Here is a 19,489-nt window from a genome sequence, read left to right as displayed (position 1 = left end):
ACATCAAAAGAAAACAAGAGACGAGGGTCTTGAGTAACTAATATACCTCTTTCCTAACTACCTGCATCATGATCAACCAACCAATCTAAATTCGACATGATTATGCGATCATAAATCTCCCATAATCCAAGAACTTTGATTTCTCATAAGGTATTGATCAGTGGCGGACCCACATAGTGTCCAGGGGTTCATCCAAATTCCTTTCGGCAAAAATATATATTATTTATACATGGTTAAAATATTTTTTTATGTATAAATAGTAGATGTCGAATCCCCTTCGGCTAGTTCGTGTGTCTACTTTTTCAGATTTTGAACACCCTTATTAAAAATCTTGATTCCGCCACTTGTGTTGATTACAAAGTCCTAAAAGCAATATTTGTCCATAACATTTCATCAAGATTATCATTGTCTCCCTTTCACCCCCAACACCCTTGGCCCCTACACGCTGTCACCCCTTTGACCATCCCACCCTCAACGACACCCAATTCCCACCTCTACCTCGTTTCAATTTCATAATATTTTTTTAGATTACATATAAATATTTTTGGGACAATAATTTTTTTTTTGCTTATTTGCTATATAAATATAAATGGACAATTTTTTAGAAAGCTTTTGGACATCACATGTGATATCCTAAATGATCAGTTTTATGTTGACATTGTGTTATAAATTTGGGCCCAGCAGTGCTAAGTTATGACATAAATAATCTGTCTATATGGTGATATTATGTTAGTACTGCTAGTAGGGTATCACTTTTTACCCCACCAAACGTTCGTTTGTTCTTATTCACTAAAATCATGAGTGGTTTTCTTTTTTCTCGATACATGCATTGAAATTATTCGATTAATTGATTTGCGATAGAAAGTCTTATTTTAGAAGTAAATTAAGCTTCCCATCAAAGGCAATTATTTGCAATATTTCCATCATATTCACAACTAGTATGTGTAAATATCAGTGTTTTAAAAAGCGCGGACGTGAAACGAGACGTTTTACTTAGTATAGGGTGAGGCATAAGCCTCGAGATGTGGGGCGTAAGCCCTATGAATCTTTAAATTTTTAATTTACAATATGATATAATAATATACCAACACAAAATTATAAAAATACATCAATAGTTTGAAATAATTACAAACATGATTAAGGAAACTCAGAAAATAAAACTTCTAACATGACTATATAAGTATAAATAATCTAATATCTTAACTTTCTAATAAAAAAAGAATCATTATTTCTCAAAATATTTTTCATCATACTATTCAATTTACCTCTCTAAAAGAAAATAATCAATAAAACTTACTAGTATTATAATAAAAACATCACTCCATCATGGATAAAAAAAATTACTTTCAAATAGCTAAATAAAATATGACAATTTTGATACATATGACAAAATCATGAAAACCAATGATAAGTGAAAAAACTAAGTATTTTTAAAAGAAATGTTATGTAAAATATAATCACCCTCATAGTGTTACCAAATAGTAAAAATGTGATACTACAACTTGTTATTTGATTACTGTCAATCTTCTTATCTCTATAGATTAAAAATTATTAAGTATAATTTATTTATTCAAGAATTATAAGAGTCAACAACGTTAATTAAAGATTTTAACATATAATTTGTGTAAAATCTGTTAGGCGACCCCCGAGCGTTGAACGTTGGGCGTGTCTAAGACGTACAGTCGGGCGCTTATGGTGTAAGTCTTACATAACTAAGTCTCACACTTGAGTCTTGAAGCGTTTTGCTAGAGCCTCGCCTCAGGACGAGCTCTGGGACTAGTCCCAACAAATAGCCTGTTTGGATTGACTTATTTTAAGCATCTTATAAGTTAAAAAAAAAAGTAGGTGCAAGTCAACTTTTTTGTTGACTTATAAGGTGTTTTCAACTTAACTGCTTAAAATAAGTTCATCCAAATAAACCCAAATATTTATTGAAACTTATTTTAAGCATAAAATGACTTTAAGTTGGTCATCCAAACACTCAAAAAAGCTGAAAACGGTTTATAAGCAACTTATAAGTCAAATGTATTTGTGCATTAACTTTTAATGCTTAATCATCATTAATTAAGAGCCCGTTTGGATAGGCTTAAAAAAAATAACTTTTATGTATGAAGTGCTTTTAAAACTTTGAAGTGCTGAAAGTTATTTTTATAAATAAGCAGTTGAGTGTTTGGATAAAAGTGCTTAAATGAGCAAAATGATGTGAATTTTAGGGTTAAAAGAAGAAAAATGGTAGTTAATTTAGTTAAAATATAAGGAATATAAAAGTAATTTCCATGGTCAAAGAAAATGACTTTAAGCACTTAGAAAAAAAAAGTTACGAATCCTAACTTTTCATTTTTGACTGACTTTAAGAACTTTATGACTTAAAGTTAACATTAGGCAAACACATCCAAAAACTAAAAAGGGATTTTAAGTTGATTTTGACCAACTTAAAACCCATCCAAACGGCCTCTAACTTCAATTCTCAACTTATTTTACAATTCAATTATAATTAAAGGCGTGAAAAAATTGATTCAAACACAACCATCAAAATGTCGAAAGAGTGAGGCAAAGCTTACCAATGATGATGAAAAAAAAATGATTACCAAGATTTGACCCCAATATTATATTAAATGGATAAGGGTCCACACTCTATTTTGTGGTACATTTGAGACAATGACTAGAGGGAAATTGTAATTTAATAATCAATTTTCATAAGATTCCATCTTGGATTTTGGAATCTAAATTATTAATGTAATATGCCATCTATGTGGGACTTTCAACTTTGGAATCTAGGCTTACTTCCAAAATTCTTTTTTCCTTTTAACTTAAAAGGACAATTTAATTATGATGAAAATTTGAAATTTCAGTTTTCACACAATTCATGTGAGAGTAAGAAAGAGGGTGCCAAGAAATAATAAGTTATTTAGTTTATATATGTATGTTTTGATAAAGTTATTGCCATGAGTTCAAACCTCGAAAATAGTCTCTGGCAGAAATGTAAGGTAAGACTGCGTACAATAGACCCCTGTGGTCAGGCCATTCTCCGAACCCCGCGCATAACGAGAGCTTTAGTGCACCGAACTGCCCTTTATGTATATTTCGATATTATCTTATATATTCGTCATTTAATCATTTTTGGTTAATTTGTATTGAGTAGATCCAACTTAATTTGACCATTAAGTTCTAAATTAATCTGAGTGTTAATGAAATATGAAATTTGAGATGAAACACAAGTAATCGCGAACCTCAACGCACCTAATACTTAGTAAAAAAAATAATATGAAAAGAGAGATGTTTTGGCACGATCATTGGACCAATAATCGCACCCAAATAACGTCTTCAAAATTCTAAAGAGGCTAGGTATTGTGTAAGCATTGCACCTTCCACAATACCCAAATCATGTGTTTGAAGTTTGAAAGTTATGTATGAATTGTAAATTGATTTGATCAGTGAAAATTTATGATTGTAATGAAATTACATATAACAAGATTTTAAACCTGGATATAAGGAAACAAATTTACAATTAGGTAGACATAATCATAATTGTCTTGCTTGTTTATTTTACATGCGTTATTAAATACCTTTCAGACTCTACACGAAATATGTTATTGTTGTAGTATCTCTTTTGGGGTGATTTTTTCCCCCAAAAAGGTCAAAATTTAAATAGTAACCTAAAAAGGGGATATTTTCCTAACATAAACTTATCTAAATATACCATATTTAAAAAATATTTACTATTTGTAGCTATATAATTTTAATAAATCTATATTGCACGTATAAATCGCTTTTAATACATAATGCAGATTTTTTTACCAAAACAAGCCTAATACATTTTAAGACACTTAATACATCTATATTGCATGCATAATTACTTTTATACATAGTGCAATACATTTATATTACATGCAAAATTTATTTTTAATATATGCTGCAATTTTTTTTTAAAACCAAAACAAGTATAATACATTTTAATACTTATATAGTTCACTTTTATTACATAGTATAGTTGTTATAGATGGTAAGTATTTTTAAATATAGCATATCTAGATAATAAATAAAAAATATGTTTAAAATTAATAAATATTTTATAAAAAAAACTCAAAAGGTAATTATCTTTCCCTAAATCAGCCCACTTTCTTTCTAACGGCCCAGCCTACATCAAGCTCGGCCCAGTAAATAGCCCAAATATAAAGACTGAAGATTTCCGATTAGGAGGAGGAAAACGATTGGAGAGTGGCGAGTGCGGTGGATGCTACAGGGAATCTAATCCCGACGTCGACGGTGCTAATGTCGGCGTCGAAGCACGTAGAAACGAGATGACGGAGAGAAAATATGGCGTTTTTCCGGTGCTAAAAGTTGGATCCGAATCCGGAAAAATGCATCGACAAAGGCCGTGAAGTTAATCGCTGTGTTCTTGGCTTGTAAGTTGAAGATTCGCACATTAACTTGAAAATATACTCGATTATGTAGCAGTTTAGTTATAGTTAGCTCCCGTTTTTGGCTATCGACTTTGAAGTTGAAACTTGAAATTTGAGTTTTTGAAATTGTGTTTCCACAAGGAAATTTTGTCCTGAAACTGAAGATATTTAAAGAGATTTATCAAATTTCATGGAGAAACTGCTATTTGAGCATAAATCTCCAAAATCTATGGCCAATTGCTAGCTTACAATGAAATTTGTACTCCTTTTAAAGTCTCTTATCAGGAGTTCAAATCCTTGTAGTGAATCAAATCTAGTTTAATTATGAATTAATTTGAAGCAGTTTAGTTATAGTTAGCTCTCATTTGGCCATACATTTTGAAGTTAAAATTTGAAAATTTGAATTATTTTGAAGTTGTGATTTTTGAAACTTAGAAGTTGTGTTTGGACATGCATTTGAACATAAATCTTGAATTTCTGATCCAAAAACTATGGCTAAACGCTATCTTACAGTGACATTTGTATTCCTCTTTAAAGTCTCTTATCACGAGTTCAATTCCTGGTTAGTGAATCAAATGTAACTCAATTATGAATTAATTTGAAAATCTACTCTATTTTCTAGCCGTGTAGTTGTAGTCACAGTGAAATTTGTACTTTATTTTAGGTCTTTTATCAAGAGTTCAAATCCTGTATAGTGAACTATAGAGGATTAGTCTGATAATACGTGATACGTTTGAAACGAAATAGTGGATTTCTCCTTTTCCAAAATAAAAAAAAAAACTGTTTTTTTTTATTTGCCCCGAAAATACTTCATAATTATGAGTTCTCTTGAAAATCTACTCAATTTTTTATCAGTTTAGATTGTAGTCACAATGAAATTTGTACTCCTCTTTAAGTGTCTTATCATGAGTTCAACTCATATATAGTGAGCTAAATCTGATTTAAGTAGAGAAGGATAGAGGATAGGTCGGATTATTCACCAAGTTTGGACCTTGAAATAGAGGATTTCTGCTCTCTTTTGTTTGAAAAAAATCTCCTTATTTTGGTTGGGGGGAATGAGAACGAACGTTTAGGGCTTTTTATTGTGTATAGAGCCTTTGACTTATGAGTGGAATTTTATGATTTTAATCTTCTAACAGTTACAAACCTCTTTTCACTGTCAACTTACCTCTTGTGTTGTACTACCATACAGAAAGAAATGAATAATTCAACTATAAAAAAAGAGATGTATAAAATCTGTGATATATTGTGTTATGTCGGAAAAAGACGGTTTAAAATAAATTTCAACTTTATAGAGAAAAAATCAATTTTAGAAAAGAAGAGTAGCCACTTAATTTTTTAAAGAAATTAAGAAAATTTAATTTAAAAGACCCTAAATGATTTAAGTCTTAAAAATTCAGAGAAAAAAGTACGAGGTTCTTATTTCCATTTTGAGAAGGTGTTAAGCATTCAAAGTAGTCGCTAACGTGTGGTTATCTGACGATTTGAAAAATTATTTGACTAACTTTTGAAAATATTAATTTAAAAGGAAACGAAGACTTTAAAATTAATTTTTAGAAAAAATGATCAAACTTGAACATTGAAAATAATATATATGTATATAAAAAAAGTAAAAGTTTATCAAATGACTAAGTAAATGTAGAAAATCATTTAAAGAGTAAATTAACATGAATTGGTTTATCTTTAGGGGAATCTAATTAAGTTAAAATAAATTAAAATTTATATCTAAGCAAGCATAAATAATATAAGTAAATAAATTATTACAACCAAATCAATATAAATAAACAATAAATAACACATGAAAATATGATCCGACACTTAGTTTCTGTATGCCTGGACTAAGCTGTTGGGTCATCTACGTTTTGGGCCTTTGACCCAATTCTGTTGTATATCACAGCTGTATATACATTGTATATCAGTGTATACAACCATCAGTTTTCTTGTATATCAGATATACATGGACTGTATATCAGTCGGTTTGTGCTCTAACACCTAGAAAGACACTTAGTAAACGTGTTAACAATGGATAAATAATAATAATAATAATAATTAAAAAAAATCATCTTATGAACATGGGAGGCCTTGAAAATCGACGGTAATTTCTTCATCGACCAATTTCAAATTTATCACGACCCAAAATGGGTCATGAGTGGCACCCACCCTTAACCTCCTAGGTGGAGAACCAACGATGTGAACCCTAACTTATAAAGTATAACAATAACGCGGAAGTTCAAACTTATAAAGTAAGAAATAACAATCCACAAGAGTTTACTAAATAACGTTCCCCATAATCTGAAAGTCATCACATTAAGGACATAATTCTAAAATACTAAGTCTAGAATGTTAAACACTAAAATAAAATAAGTGACATAGTTCGTGTCCGAACACTAAGGACATCATGTCATGACTAAGAGAATCCATCACGAGCTAGAAGGATAGCTCACCCTTAAATCTGATGAACTTGAGACGGACTAGAGCTGAGGTCGAGTCGAAGCCAATGGAAGACTCGCTGCACTCTACAAAATAAAACAAAGAAAGATACAAGTAGGGGTCAGTATAGGACAACATGTACTGAGTAGGTATTATCGGCCGACTCAAAATAGAAATCAATATACATAAAGTAATAGTGGGAAATCAACGACAACACTTAACAGGTGGCAACCAATGAATAATTACATAACCAGTCAATAACATCAAGATCACACATGAGGACTCAAGCCTCCACATCACACTCTTTTGAAAAAAATGAGTTTTGGAGATTGGGTAGTATTAATTCATTTTAATTTATTTTCCTTTAATATTACCGTGTCGGAATATGACACACCCGATCCAAATATACCGTGTCGAAATGTGACACCCGATCCAAATATACCGTGTCAGAACGTGACTTCCGATCCAAATATAATTAATTTATCATTCTTCATGATTACATTTCACTTCATTAACAATATTTCATCAAGCCTTCTTTATTCAAGACACCATTTTTTTGATAGGTCAAGTTCAAGATTATGGGTTTCATGGCCTCGAAATTTCAGACCAATTACAACAACATATCAACCATCCAAACCACAATAATTAAATGCGTAGTAAGCTTCACACATATTACTCAATGAATATCAATCACTATTAAGAGTCTATTTATGATATAGAATAAAATCATAACCTACCTCAACCGAAGAACCGAAGTAAAGTAAGCTAATCCACCAATGTCCTTCCTTTCTTCAATGTCTCAGACCGTTTCCAATCTATCAAATACATAATATTTATAAGTAAGCTAATCCGTATACACCAATATTATTTATATATTTAACCTAGACTCAATAACCCATCCAAATCTATAATCAAATTTTTAAATTTTAAATCTAGGATTAAGCCTCAATTTCTTCAAATAACATAACTCTAATGATATTCATGTAATACAATATACCTAATATTTAATTATCTATCTCAATATACCAAACTTAAATCGTAATACGATACTTAACAGAATAATTCAAGCCGGAACTAGCTAGTTACGAAACCAGTGGACAACTTACGAAAACAAATTTGCAGAAGTAACTTAAAGGTAATGATTCAATCCCATATAATATTTAACCCAAAATCAACTAAAATCATTGTTCAATGATTGGCCATAGTTATTCATAAACCTATTTCCCCCAATTCCCAAGAAACTACAACACGTCGACTTACAATTATCAATTTCCTTATATGACCACTTGAATAAATAAAAAAATGAATTTTCCTACATTTGCAGCATTGAGAATTCGAAGGATACATGTGAAAAATTGGAAATCCAATTGAAGGTTTCGGCACTCCCTCTTCTCTTTTCTTTTCTCGTTTTGGTTGTAGCAGCTCACGAAGAAAAATATAACTCTAATCTACTTTAATTTAATAAATATGGGATAAGTGGTATAAGATATTAATTAAATTAACACTTTAATTCATTAATTTAATTAGTTATTTAAATTCACCCCTCAACTAAATAATCATAGTTATTGAATAGTCCAAAACACCCATTAAAAATTTACGGGATGAGTTTTTTATGAAATAAAAAGTTTTAGTTCTCAAAATGACCTAATGGGTCGTTACAAACTTGTAATATATAATATGTAATATAAACTTAAACTAAAATTTTTATCTTTTAAAATGGAGAGGCCTCGAAAACCAACGGAGAGATTTTATCATTGGCCAATTTTAACTTACAAAAATATAATATATATATTCACGGTTGATTTAAATAAAAATTTCAAAGGGTAAACAATTCCCTAAATAAAAAGCAATAACCAAAGTGGGTCAACCCAAAATTAATCATAGCAATAAAATATACATATATTATTAATGGTAGGACAACAAAAATAATAATAATTTAAAACCCTTTAAGAAATAATCTAACAATATGAAAAGTAATAGCAATAAGTATAAAAAAAGAACAAACAATGATACAATAAACGCGTATCAATAAAAATATCATATATATGAAATTATGAATTAATTAATAATTTTATCCATTACATATATCACTTTACATAAAACAAAACAAAACTAATGTTCTATAACTAGGCAATTCATTAGAAAAAGAAGAAAATTTAAAATTAGTCTAATAGCAAAAGTTATAACTAAATGAAAACATAAATTAGTCAGTTCAAACAATATAACATATATAAACTTAAACTAAATTTTTGTCTTTTAAAATGGGGAGGCCTCAAAAATTGACGGAGAGATTTTTTTCATTGGCCATGGGACCTCACCAAAAATGAAGTGTGTTTGGCTGGAAAAGAAGAGGATTTTGGTGGTTTGGTAGTTGTTGGTTGGTTTTAATGAAAAAATGTGAAGGAGAGGGATAAAAATAGTAAAGAAGAGTTAAAATTGGAGTTATTTATAGTGAGAGTGAGGGAGAGAGTGGAGAAGAAGAATAAATATTATAGACGTGTTTTTTTTAGAAAGAATTAGAGATGAGAGAGAAAGAGTTTGAAAATGGTTTAATAGGTGTAAAAAATTATAGTGTATGAGGTCGTTTGGATTGGCTTATAAGCTGCTTATAAGTTGTTTTCAGCTTTTTTTTGAGTGTTTGGCTGGTCAACTTAAAGACATTTTGTTTTTAAAATAAGCCCAATAAATAGTTGAGTTTATTTGGATGAACTTATTTTGAGCAGTTTATAAGTTGAAAACAGTTTATAAGTCAAAAAAAAAATTGGCTTGCACCTACTTTTTTTTTTAAACTTATAAGCAGTTTTCAACTTTTAAGCTATTTAAAAATAAGTCAATCCAAACAGGCTATATATGTGTTGGACTTTTGTTGTAGTTGTTGATGAGTGTGGTTTTTTAGGAAGAATAAGAGAGGAGAGATAAAGAGTTTGAAAATTGTTATATTGGTGTAGAAAATTGTGTGTGATTAGTGAGATAGGTAAAATTGTGAAAAAATTTGTGTGATTAGTGGGATAGGTAAAATTGTGTGGAAAATTTGTGTGATTAGTGGGGTAGATATAATTGTGTAGAAAATTTGTGTGATTAGTGGGGTAAGTATAATTGTGTGGAAAATTTGTGTGATTAGTGGGATAGGTATAATTGTGAGAAAAATTTAATATTTATTTGTGTTTTACTATATTCCTAGACTGTGCTAAAAATACTAAAATGAATATGAACAAATATAACAAATGACATGTAAAAATGCAAATTAACGAACTATGATAAAAAATAGCTATAACTAAAAATTTTAAAAAATAAACTGTAAAAATCCTCATCTAAGGATAATTATGGATACAATTGATTTAAAATTGTAAAAATGCACTTTTGAACTATTTAACAAAATAAAAATTAAAAATATTAATTTTATAAAAGTCAGGCCAAAATTGGGTGTCAACATACTGTATCTATATAAATTCTTCCATTTTATTTTGTTCCAATATTTAGGTCAGTTATGGTAGCTCATATATTCCCCTGCAATTTTTTGGTATATGGGCTGATCTTTATGCTTTTGTATAATTAGAATGCAAATTTGTTGGACTTCTGAAAATTCCTTGCTATTACCTCCCCCTAGCGTTCTTTTTCTGTTAGCGAAGTTTTTAGCCTATTGTTTAGGTTAAGGTCCTTTAAACTGTTAAAGTTTGTTCTTATGCCAGGCATTTATGTAGTAGCAATACCAGATTTATGAATATTTCGTTCAACATGCCGGGGAGGTTTGTAAGGATATTAGCTTACAAGGTAGTCCAGGCATTCAATCATTGTGCAGTAGTTACAGAAAATGGAGGTTGGGTTGCATTGTAGACAAATTCTTAATTTTTTTTTTAATTTTAAAAAGTCATTCCTGGAGGAACCCTTCGGGGTAACCCAGTGTTTGGGCTTAGGACTTCCATGTTGGAGGTGTCATGTTCGATACCTCTTGCCAGCGAAAACAAGGAGTTTGCCTTCTGAGTCTAGCTCGTAGCACCCGGCTTGCCTAGTGCGAGTTACCTCTTCCGCATGGTTTGCGAGCTATTGCATAGGAGTGGAGGTTTTACCCTGCGCCACCCAAAGAGTAGCAGCTGCTGGTTTTTCTTGGCATAAAAAAAAATAAAGGTCATTTCAGGGGGAGTGTTACTCAGCAATAGAGAGTGGAATTAGTTGAGGTGTGGGCAAATTTCACTTATACATAAAGCTAAGTGTTTAGTAAGTTTCAATGTACTTTTGCTCCAAATGAACAAGTAATATGTAATCTTTTGTTGCTTATGCTACTTTGAAAAATATAACTGTACATGCATTATATTATGTGTAGCCTGAAGGATCTTCATCAGAGGTGTACCAAAGAGATGGATGCTTATGCTGGATGCATGCACTACAACACAAATGGATTCGAGATTTGTCGAAAAGAACAAAAGGAATTCGAAGAGGCATGTCCTTGTTGACCGGTCCTCACAAAGGTAAAGATAAGGTCTGCGTACATCCTACTTTCCCAGACCCCACTTATGGAATTATATTGGGTATGTTATTGTTGTATGTCCTTATTAACTGATATTGCAAATAATGCTGCTCAACTATATGGAAATAGTAATATGAATATATATATTTGCAATGTATATAATAACATCATTCTAGTTGACTATTCCCTTCTTTTTTTCCCTTTTTTTAAAGACATAATACATAAATATGCCCTTTAACTTGACTTCATTTCACATTTATGTCCTCCATCTTTGAGTGTGCACAAGTAGGTACTTAAACTTGTATAAAATTGAACAAGTAGACACACGTGGCCTACATGACACAATACACGTAGGATGCCACGTAGGACACAAAATTGTCATGTAGGACGAATATGTCTATTTGTTATAGTTTTGTATAGTTAAAGTGCCTACTTGTGCACTAGTAAAGTTAGATGTCATAGTTGCCAGCTGAAATCAAGTTAAGGGTCATATTTATGTATTATGCCTTTTGTAAAATGCTACTCCTAGCTTGTAACTAACGGGCTAGTTAGTATCAAATATTGTAACTCCACAAAGACACCTCGACGTCACTTTCCACCTCATCCCAACTGAAACAACTACCTAAACGCGGAGTTGGTGAAAACAAAAGCCCCTCCGCCATCTTTTCTCGCCATCCTTCCATCTCCAACATCTCGTTATCTTCTCCCCAATTACAACATAAAATGTTCTCCATATCCATATTCAATTCCTTCGCTCCAAAATCACTACTACTTCCATTATCAGCCCTCGCAATATCAATCTCTTGGTACTTTACTTCTTTAGTACTGGAATTTATAACTTCCTCATTCATATAGTCGACTCCAACTAATTCAGTATCTTGAGAAAAACCTTGTGCAGCTATAACTGCCGCCTGACGTATGTCCTTGGGGTCCTTTGATGCCGGAACTGGCAACCGCCAACGAGAGTCAGCAAAGTTTAGAGTGGCTAGATTACCTCTAAGTGTTAATGCAGCTACATCATGAGCTCGAGCCGCCATTTCAGGAGTAGGGTAAGTTCCTAGCCATATTCTTTTTTGCTCACTAGGCTCACGTACCTCGCAAACCCACTTGTTATTATTCCTCCTCCTCACTCCCTTATAAATTGGATGGCGAGTTTCCTTGAACTTCTTCCTCCCAGCACGTTTCTTGGGCCGGTTCGAAGCTAATAATAGTATTCCTTCCTCATCGGAAGTTGTTGTTGTTGCACTTTCTGGGTTAACATCTGATGAGTACGAATTCGAGTTCATTTTTAGACACGTGTCAGCATGTTACAAGCTACTGATTTTCTTGGAGTTTGAAGTGATATAGCTAGAAGTTGTTTGTTTAGAATTTTGTTGAAAATTTGAAAGTATTTTTTTTCTTTTTATAGATTTTGGATATACTTTGGATTATGAATTAAGTAAAGAAAATGAAAGCACGTGGCTACGATATGGACGCGAACACGGAAAATCATTTTTCGTTAAAAGAATTGTGAAAAGAACCTTTTCTTTTTTTCTTCTTCGTGGGGTCTGCTGCTATAATTAAATACTACACAAGAGCTTGTTATTTCATTTTCTCTATTTACGTGGCACATATAAAATTTATAATCTTTTTGTAAACATAATTTTCAATAATATATGATACTTTTTCTATTTCAATTTATGTGTACATGTAAACTTTTGAAAGTCAACTAAATTTTTATATGTTTTTTTTTAAAATATTCAAGTTGTTAATTATTGTGATTATAATATGATATTTTTGCATTTTTTCAATACATAATATTCTAAAAGGGAAAATAAGATAAATAAATTAAAACAGAGACATTCTTTTAAAACAAACTAAAAATATAAGTAAAATAAACAAATTAAAACAGATATAGTATTAAATGCTTATTGTGACAATGACCAACAATCAATTAAATATAATTACACAAGTAAAGTCTGAGTAAGATAAGATGTATAAAGTCTTAACTCATATTTTTATAAGATAGCGAGAGTATTTTCTATTGACCTTTGACAACTTTACTATTTATCTAAATTTGGAATCGACAACGTGGTTAAATTCACACGGACAAAGTTACATGCTTATTATATATTATGATGAATAGAAAAATGGGGCTACTTTTTTTTCCCCCATAAAAATTGGGGGTGGGGGCTCTGCAGGGTGGGTGGTACTTTCCTTTCCCATTTTTGGTCAATGGGGCAGAATATCATTGTTGAGTTCTCTGAGGAAACAGACCACACGGGTGCCACACACTTCCTATGTCACTCCGACATGGGGAGGAATTAGGAACCTTAATTAGCACTGTTCCCTAAGTGGCAAATATGATTTATAATTTGTATCATAATATTTTATAAATGGGAAAAGAACACTTATACCCTAAAAAAAAAAGGGTATTTATCTTTAAATATTTTATTATTTTTATGTTCCTTTTTTATTTTAAAATAACATAAATTTATTTTAAAATTCGCACGCTGACGTTGGCGCCCACTTTATATGATATTGATAAGGTACCAATATATCGATGGAGTATCACAGATAATTAAGCTCAGGCCTATATGATACAGATATGGTATTAATTTACTGATGGAGTATCACAAAAAATATATTTTCTACTAATTTAGAGTTTATAAATAAGATTGTGACTTTAATAATTTTCTCTTAATTGTTTCATTTTTATTTCTTAAAAAAGAGTTCAATCCTATATGATAGCGATAAAGTATCAATAGATCGATGGAGTATCACGGAGAATTAAGTTCAGTCCTATATGATACCGATATGGTATCAATATACCGATTGAGTATCACAGAGGATTAATTCTTATCAGTGATGTTAACGTTATGTGCGAAATAAGAAAGAAAAAAGTGGGGTAAAAAGGTAAATAGTTTGGGTCATGGGTCAATTAAGTGTAAATAGTTTAGATTAGATCCAATATGAGTAAATAGTTTCATAATTGAGTTTATTTTGTGTAGTTTCCCCTTTATAAATTATATCATGACTTAATTTTGAGGTTTTGAAGAATTTATATTTCATCAAGCATAAGTTTAATGCTTAGGAGGCAAAAATTAAAAATTAATTTATTTGGAGAGTAAAACGTGCAATTTTATATTACCGGTACAGGTACATGTTTAATTTGATTTTGTAAAATATGAATTTTGTAAACCTACGTGATTGTATAGTTATTATAATTAGTTTCGTATAAATATCGGATGAGGAATCAGGAGTTTGCTAAAAGAATAAGATTAAACCATTGGTATCTCTATAACGAACTACGATACAAAGTAGATTTACAAAAAATAGAAAAAGCTTTGAGTAATTATTTAGAAGTATTACAAGACGAAGAACTAAATAGAAAAATAAGAAATCATAGATTAAGAGAAACTCTTACAGAACAAGAAATTAATATAAGGTGGGAATTACAAGGTATTGAAAGTGATATAGAATATCGTAATCAAAGAATAAGATTCCAGAGAAAATTGTGTAAGATAACTATTCCGTTAGGATAAAGCATCCATCCACAATAAATCCACTAAAGCACTTGGAATATTTAGATTTGAGGATTCATCTTGAAAAGAAATACAGAGTATTAAAAGAAAATATAGTTATAAAATACAACTTTAGTAAAGCAGAATATATATACACTCTGAATATATATATATATATTGTATTCTTGATTGAGTGTAAATATCCGATGCAAGTATACTTAAAAAAGAAACTTTTTGTGCAATTAAGCATCATCGATCATACGTAATCGGTTTGATACATCACTAGAAAATAAGAAATTAATAACAAATAATTTTTTTTAGTTAAGAATTTTTTTTTAGTTAAATGATAAAAATTACATGCTACTTCTATTAATTATAAAAAATTCAATTAGTTAGAAATTTTCTAGGGACGAATTAATTGGAGATTATCGATAAATTTTGTTACTAATTTCATATTTTATTGTAGTGATATTTTCTTAATACTTTTCTTGAAACGTAAGAAACAAAAGAACAAGAAGAAAAAAAGAAAGAAAGATGACATATACATCACCTACGTAAGGCATCTTATGTCATGAGTTTATATAATATAAAACGGGAATGGAGAGTTTTGAATTGAATTCAGTCGCACATTTCTTTGAGCTTATAATAGTTGACTCATCTCCCCCACATGTTTTTATGTTACAAATATAAATATAAGAATTATTATACGGTGAATAATTAGTACAAAAATTATTTCTTAGGTATTACCTATTGTAAGGGAAATTTTGTTTTTAGATACTAGGTGATCATTTCTTCATCTTTGAGTCTTGGTGCATATAGTTACTCAGTATTTGTGCTGATGAGGGGGAGAGGTGGGAGATTGGTTAGCCTTTTTTTGAACCAAGAAACCCCTAAAGGCCAACAAACACATGGTTCGAAACTCAATAAATAATGGATCTGCCATTCTTTCTTCTACACTTAAAAGTCCAAGTTTTTTTCCACGATAAAATTTGAACTCGTGACGTAGGTTTAATCTACTCACTCACGCGCAATGCTCTAATCACGACATTCTTAAATCTTAGTATTGATAGCAAATTTCAGCTTCTTTTCACTAAGATATGAAGTTATTGAGGCTGGAATTAGGTTAGTAGGTAGTTGAGCATCGTCTTGTTTCCCAACGAGATAGGTTTATGCTTGCATACCAATAGTATTAACATCATTCTCGTAGTTTCTAGTCCCTCAATTTTTGTTACTACTAGTTGTTTGTTATGCTTCAGCTATTGTTTTATTTTGATGTGGTTATTGTTCTCTGCATGCTTCACTAAGGATAAGGTCATGTGTACACTTTAATCTCCCAAAATCTCACGTGGTGGAATTTAAATGTTCCGTAGAAAGTTTTAGTGCACTTTTGCTCCAAATGAACAAGTGTAATATGTAATCTTTTGTTACTTGTGATTCTTTGAGAAATCTAATACATGCATTATATCATGGGTAGACTGGTATTGCAAATAATGTTTCTCAACTATATGGAAATAGTAACATGAATATATATTTGCAATGTACATAATAACATAATTCTAGTTGACTATTGCAATAATGTACATAATAACATCATTCTAGTTGACTAATGCAATAATGTACATAATAACTTCATTCTAGTTGACTATTCCCTTGTTTTTCTTTTTCCTTTTGTAAAATGCTACTCCTAGCTTGTAATTAACGGGCTAGTTAGTATCAAATATTGTAACTCCACAAAGACACCTCGACGTCACTTTCCACATCATCCCAACTGAAACAACTACCTAAACGCGGAGTTGGTGAAAACAAAAGCCCCTCCGCCATCTTTTCTCGCCATCCTTCCATCTCCAACATCTCGTTATCTTCTCCCCAATTACAACATAAAATGTTCTCCATATCCATATTCAATTCCTTCGCTCCAAAATCACTACTACTTCCATTATTAGCCCTCGCAATATCAATCTCTTGGTACTTTACTTCTTTAGTACTGGAATTTATAACTTCCCCATTCATATAGTCGACTCCAACTAATTCAGTATCTTGAGAAAAACCTTGTGCAGCTATAACTGCCGCCTGACGTATGTCCTTGGGGTCCTTTGATGCCGGAACTGGCAACCGCCAACGAGAGTCAGCAAAGTTTAGAGTGGCTAGATTACCTCTAAGTGTTAATGCAGCTACATCATGAGCTCGAGCCGCCATTTCAGGAGTAGGGTAAGTTCCTAGCCATATTCTTTTCTGCTCACTAGGCTCACGTACCTCGCAAACCCACTTGTTATTATTCCTCCTCCTCACTCCCCTATAAATCGGATGGCGAGTTTCCTTGAACTTCTTCCTCCCAGCACGTTTCTTGGGCTGGTTCGAAGCTATTAATAGTATTCCTTCCTCATCGAGAGCCGTTAATGCACTTAATGAGTTGAGATCTGAAGTGTACGAACTCGAGTTGTTATTCATTTTTAGACACGTGTCAGCCTGTAATAGGGTACTGATTTTCTTGGAGTTTGAAGTGATACGGCTAGAAGATGTTTCTTTAGAATTTGTTGAAAGTTTGAAAGTGGTTTTTATAGATTTTGGATATACTTTTGGATTATGAATTAAAGTAAAGAAAATGAAAGCACGTGGCTACGATATAGACACGAACACGGAAATCATTTTCGATTAAAAGAATTGTGAAAAGAAACAACTTTTCTTCTTATTCTTCGTGGGGTATGCTTCTATAAATAAATAAATAAATATTTAAAAAATGCTTAAAGTAGTGAGTTGGGAATTAGCTTTATAATAAGATTAAAAAATGTGAGTACTATTCCTTTTATGTTTTGGGTCAATGGGACATAAACTTTGTCGAGTTCTCAGGAAACAGACAAACGGGTGCTACACACATTCACGCATCTTGACCATATTTGTGTGGTGGAATAATTAATTTTAAAATAATTTATCCCCGATAAAATGATCCGTGTATTTGTTTTTATTGAAATTTAAATTTGACATCTTATGACTTTCAATTACTAGGCAACACCTTTGGATATTTTTTATATCACAATATTTCACTGGTTAAATTAGAGATCAATCTATTTAAAGAGAAAAACGTGTAATTTTATTATACAGATATTTGTTTAATTTGATTTTGTTAATTATGAATTTAGTAAACCTACATGATGGTTTAGTTATTATGATTAGTTTCTTCCAAAAGCTCACTAATATTTTTATAATAAAGTGGGAAAACAATAAATTGAATAGAAAAAAAAAAGTAAGCAAATAGCAGTATAAAGGTATAAAAAGAAGAGTAAACATGTAAGAAGAAACTTCAATTTACCTTGTTTTTCAATTAAAAATATATTTTTATTTTACCAAGGTTCAAACCCTCACACTCAAGGGCATCACAGCGCACACTTAACTTTTGGTTAATAGATGCTCATTAATAGATTATATCAATTTTTTAAATATTTTTATATAGATATATAAAAATTTTATTGGGGTCAATGAATGCTCGAACATCAATATCTTACACGTGGATCCGCCCCTATTAATTTTATGTAAACATTGAATATGAATAAATATTTATCTACACATAATATAATTATTAATTAAGTGATAAATTTATATATAACAGAGACATGACTTGTAGTTTTTGATTGAGCGTAAACACCCGATGTGATTTGACCTTTTTAAAAAATATCTGTGTGCAGCTAAGCCTCATCAGATAAAGTGGAACAAGGCAATACGTAATTGATTTTGATATTTTCTTACTTTTAATTTAATTCTTGAATAAAAAACAATAGAATAAGAAAAAGCACAAAGACAAAAAGATGACGATACATCATCTTATGTCATGGATTATTATATATAACATTAGATGAAGAATTTTAAATTCAGCCACACTTACTAATTAATTTTGGATCTTATAATAGTCGACTCATATCAACCAGGTGTTTTAATGTTACAAAAATATAAATAATATAAAAATAACATAAAAAAATTGTATAACTTATACCCATATTTTAATTTTGTTATGCAATGTTATTAAAATGAGCATAACTTTGATAAACTGAATCAAAAAAATGTTATTGATTAATAGGTAATGAATTATTGATTTAGCAATTTTGAAAATGATTTTTTTATTGTTGGGTTATCGGTTCTTAACGGTTTATGATTTTTCTTAACGGGTAAACTGATAATTTGATAGTAACTCAATAATTTATATTTATTATCATTTTGTATAGAAAATCCTTCACTAAGGGTTTAGTTTTCATATTTTTATTTCTTGTTGTCTCAAACTCTTGGTTATTATATAATATTTTATATTTGCTTATGAGCAAGACACAATTTAACAACTAATGTGCATGGTTCATTTGGTTTGTTACCTTGTTTCTAAGTGATTTTCAATATTTTTTTTTTGTATCAAATCTTAATGGTTAAACCGATAACTGATCCGATAATGATCAATAACCAATAAATCGATATCCGATAAGCCAATATCTTAATGGTTCTATAACGGTTTGGCATAGCTATAAATTTATAATTGATAAGTCAAACCGATAAATTTCAAAACTAAACCGAACCAACCGATATGCAACCCTAATTTCACGAGATATGTGTCATTTGTCAATATCAGATAACTCTATCTATCAAGACTAGAATATATCGGAAGAATTACTTAAAAGTCATTCGGTGTGAGGAATAAGTTATAATAATCC

At 30.7% G+C, this 19,489-nt stretch overlaps 2 protein-coding genes and 1 pseudogene across 2 annotated transcripts; 1 reads left to right on the top strand and 2 right to left on the bottom strand.

The window, feature by feature from the left end:
* Nucleotides 1-2,945: 2,945 nt before the first annotated feature.
* On the top strand, nt 2,946-11,478 carry LOC129889691 (NADH dehydrogenase [ubiquinone] 1 alpha subcomplex subunit 8-B-like; annotated as a pseudogene).
* On the bottom strand, nt 11,415-12,692 carry LOC129888693 (dehydration-responsive element-binding protein 1F-like). The gene has a single exon (XM_055963662.1). It carries the CDS (start codon nt 12,582-12,584, stop codon nt 11,853-11,855), a length of 732 nt encoding a protein of 243 aa, XP_055819637.1. The 5' UTR covers nt 12,585-12,692; the 3' UTR covers nt 11,415-11,852.
* Nucleotides 12,693-16,316: 3,624 nt separating this feature from the next.
* Nucleotides 16,317-17,335, bottom strand: LOC129890315 (dehydration-responsive element-binding protein 1F-like). The gene has a single exon (XM_055965885.1). It carries the CDS (start codon nt 17,247-17,249, stop codon nt 16,515-16,517), a length of 735 nt encoding a protein of 244 aa, XP_055821860.1. The 5' UTR covers nt 17,250-17,335; the 3' UTR covers nt 16,317-16,514.
* Between the last annotated feature and the right edge of the window lie 2,154 nt (nt 17,336-19,489).

Source organism: Solanum dulcamara, chromosome 5, assembly GCF_947179165.1.
Source record: "Solanum dulcamara chromosome 5, daSolDulc1.2, whole genome shotgun sequence".
Lineage (NCBI taxonomy): Eukaryota > Viridiplantae > Streptophyta > Magnoliopsida > Solanales > Solanaceae > Solanum > Solanum dulcamara.
This window is presented reverse-complemented; position numbering and strand designations above follow the sequence as displayed.

What these genes read in the sequence shown, in the direction of transcription:
- LOC129888693 (XM_055963662.1), bottom strand. Translation starts at nt 12,584, where the DNA reads ATGAACTCGAATTCGTACTCATCAGATGTTAACCCAGAAAGTGCAACA.
- LOC129890315 (XM_055965885.1), bottom strand. Translation starts at nt 17,249, where the DNA reads ATGAATAACAACTCGAGTTCGTACACTTCAGATCTCAACTCATTAAGT.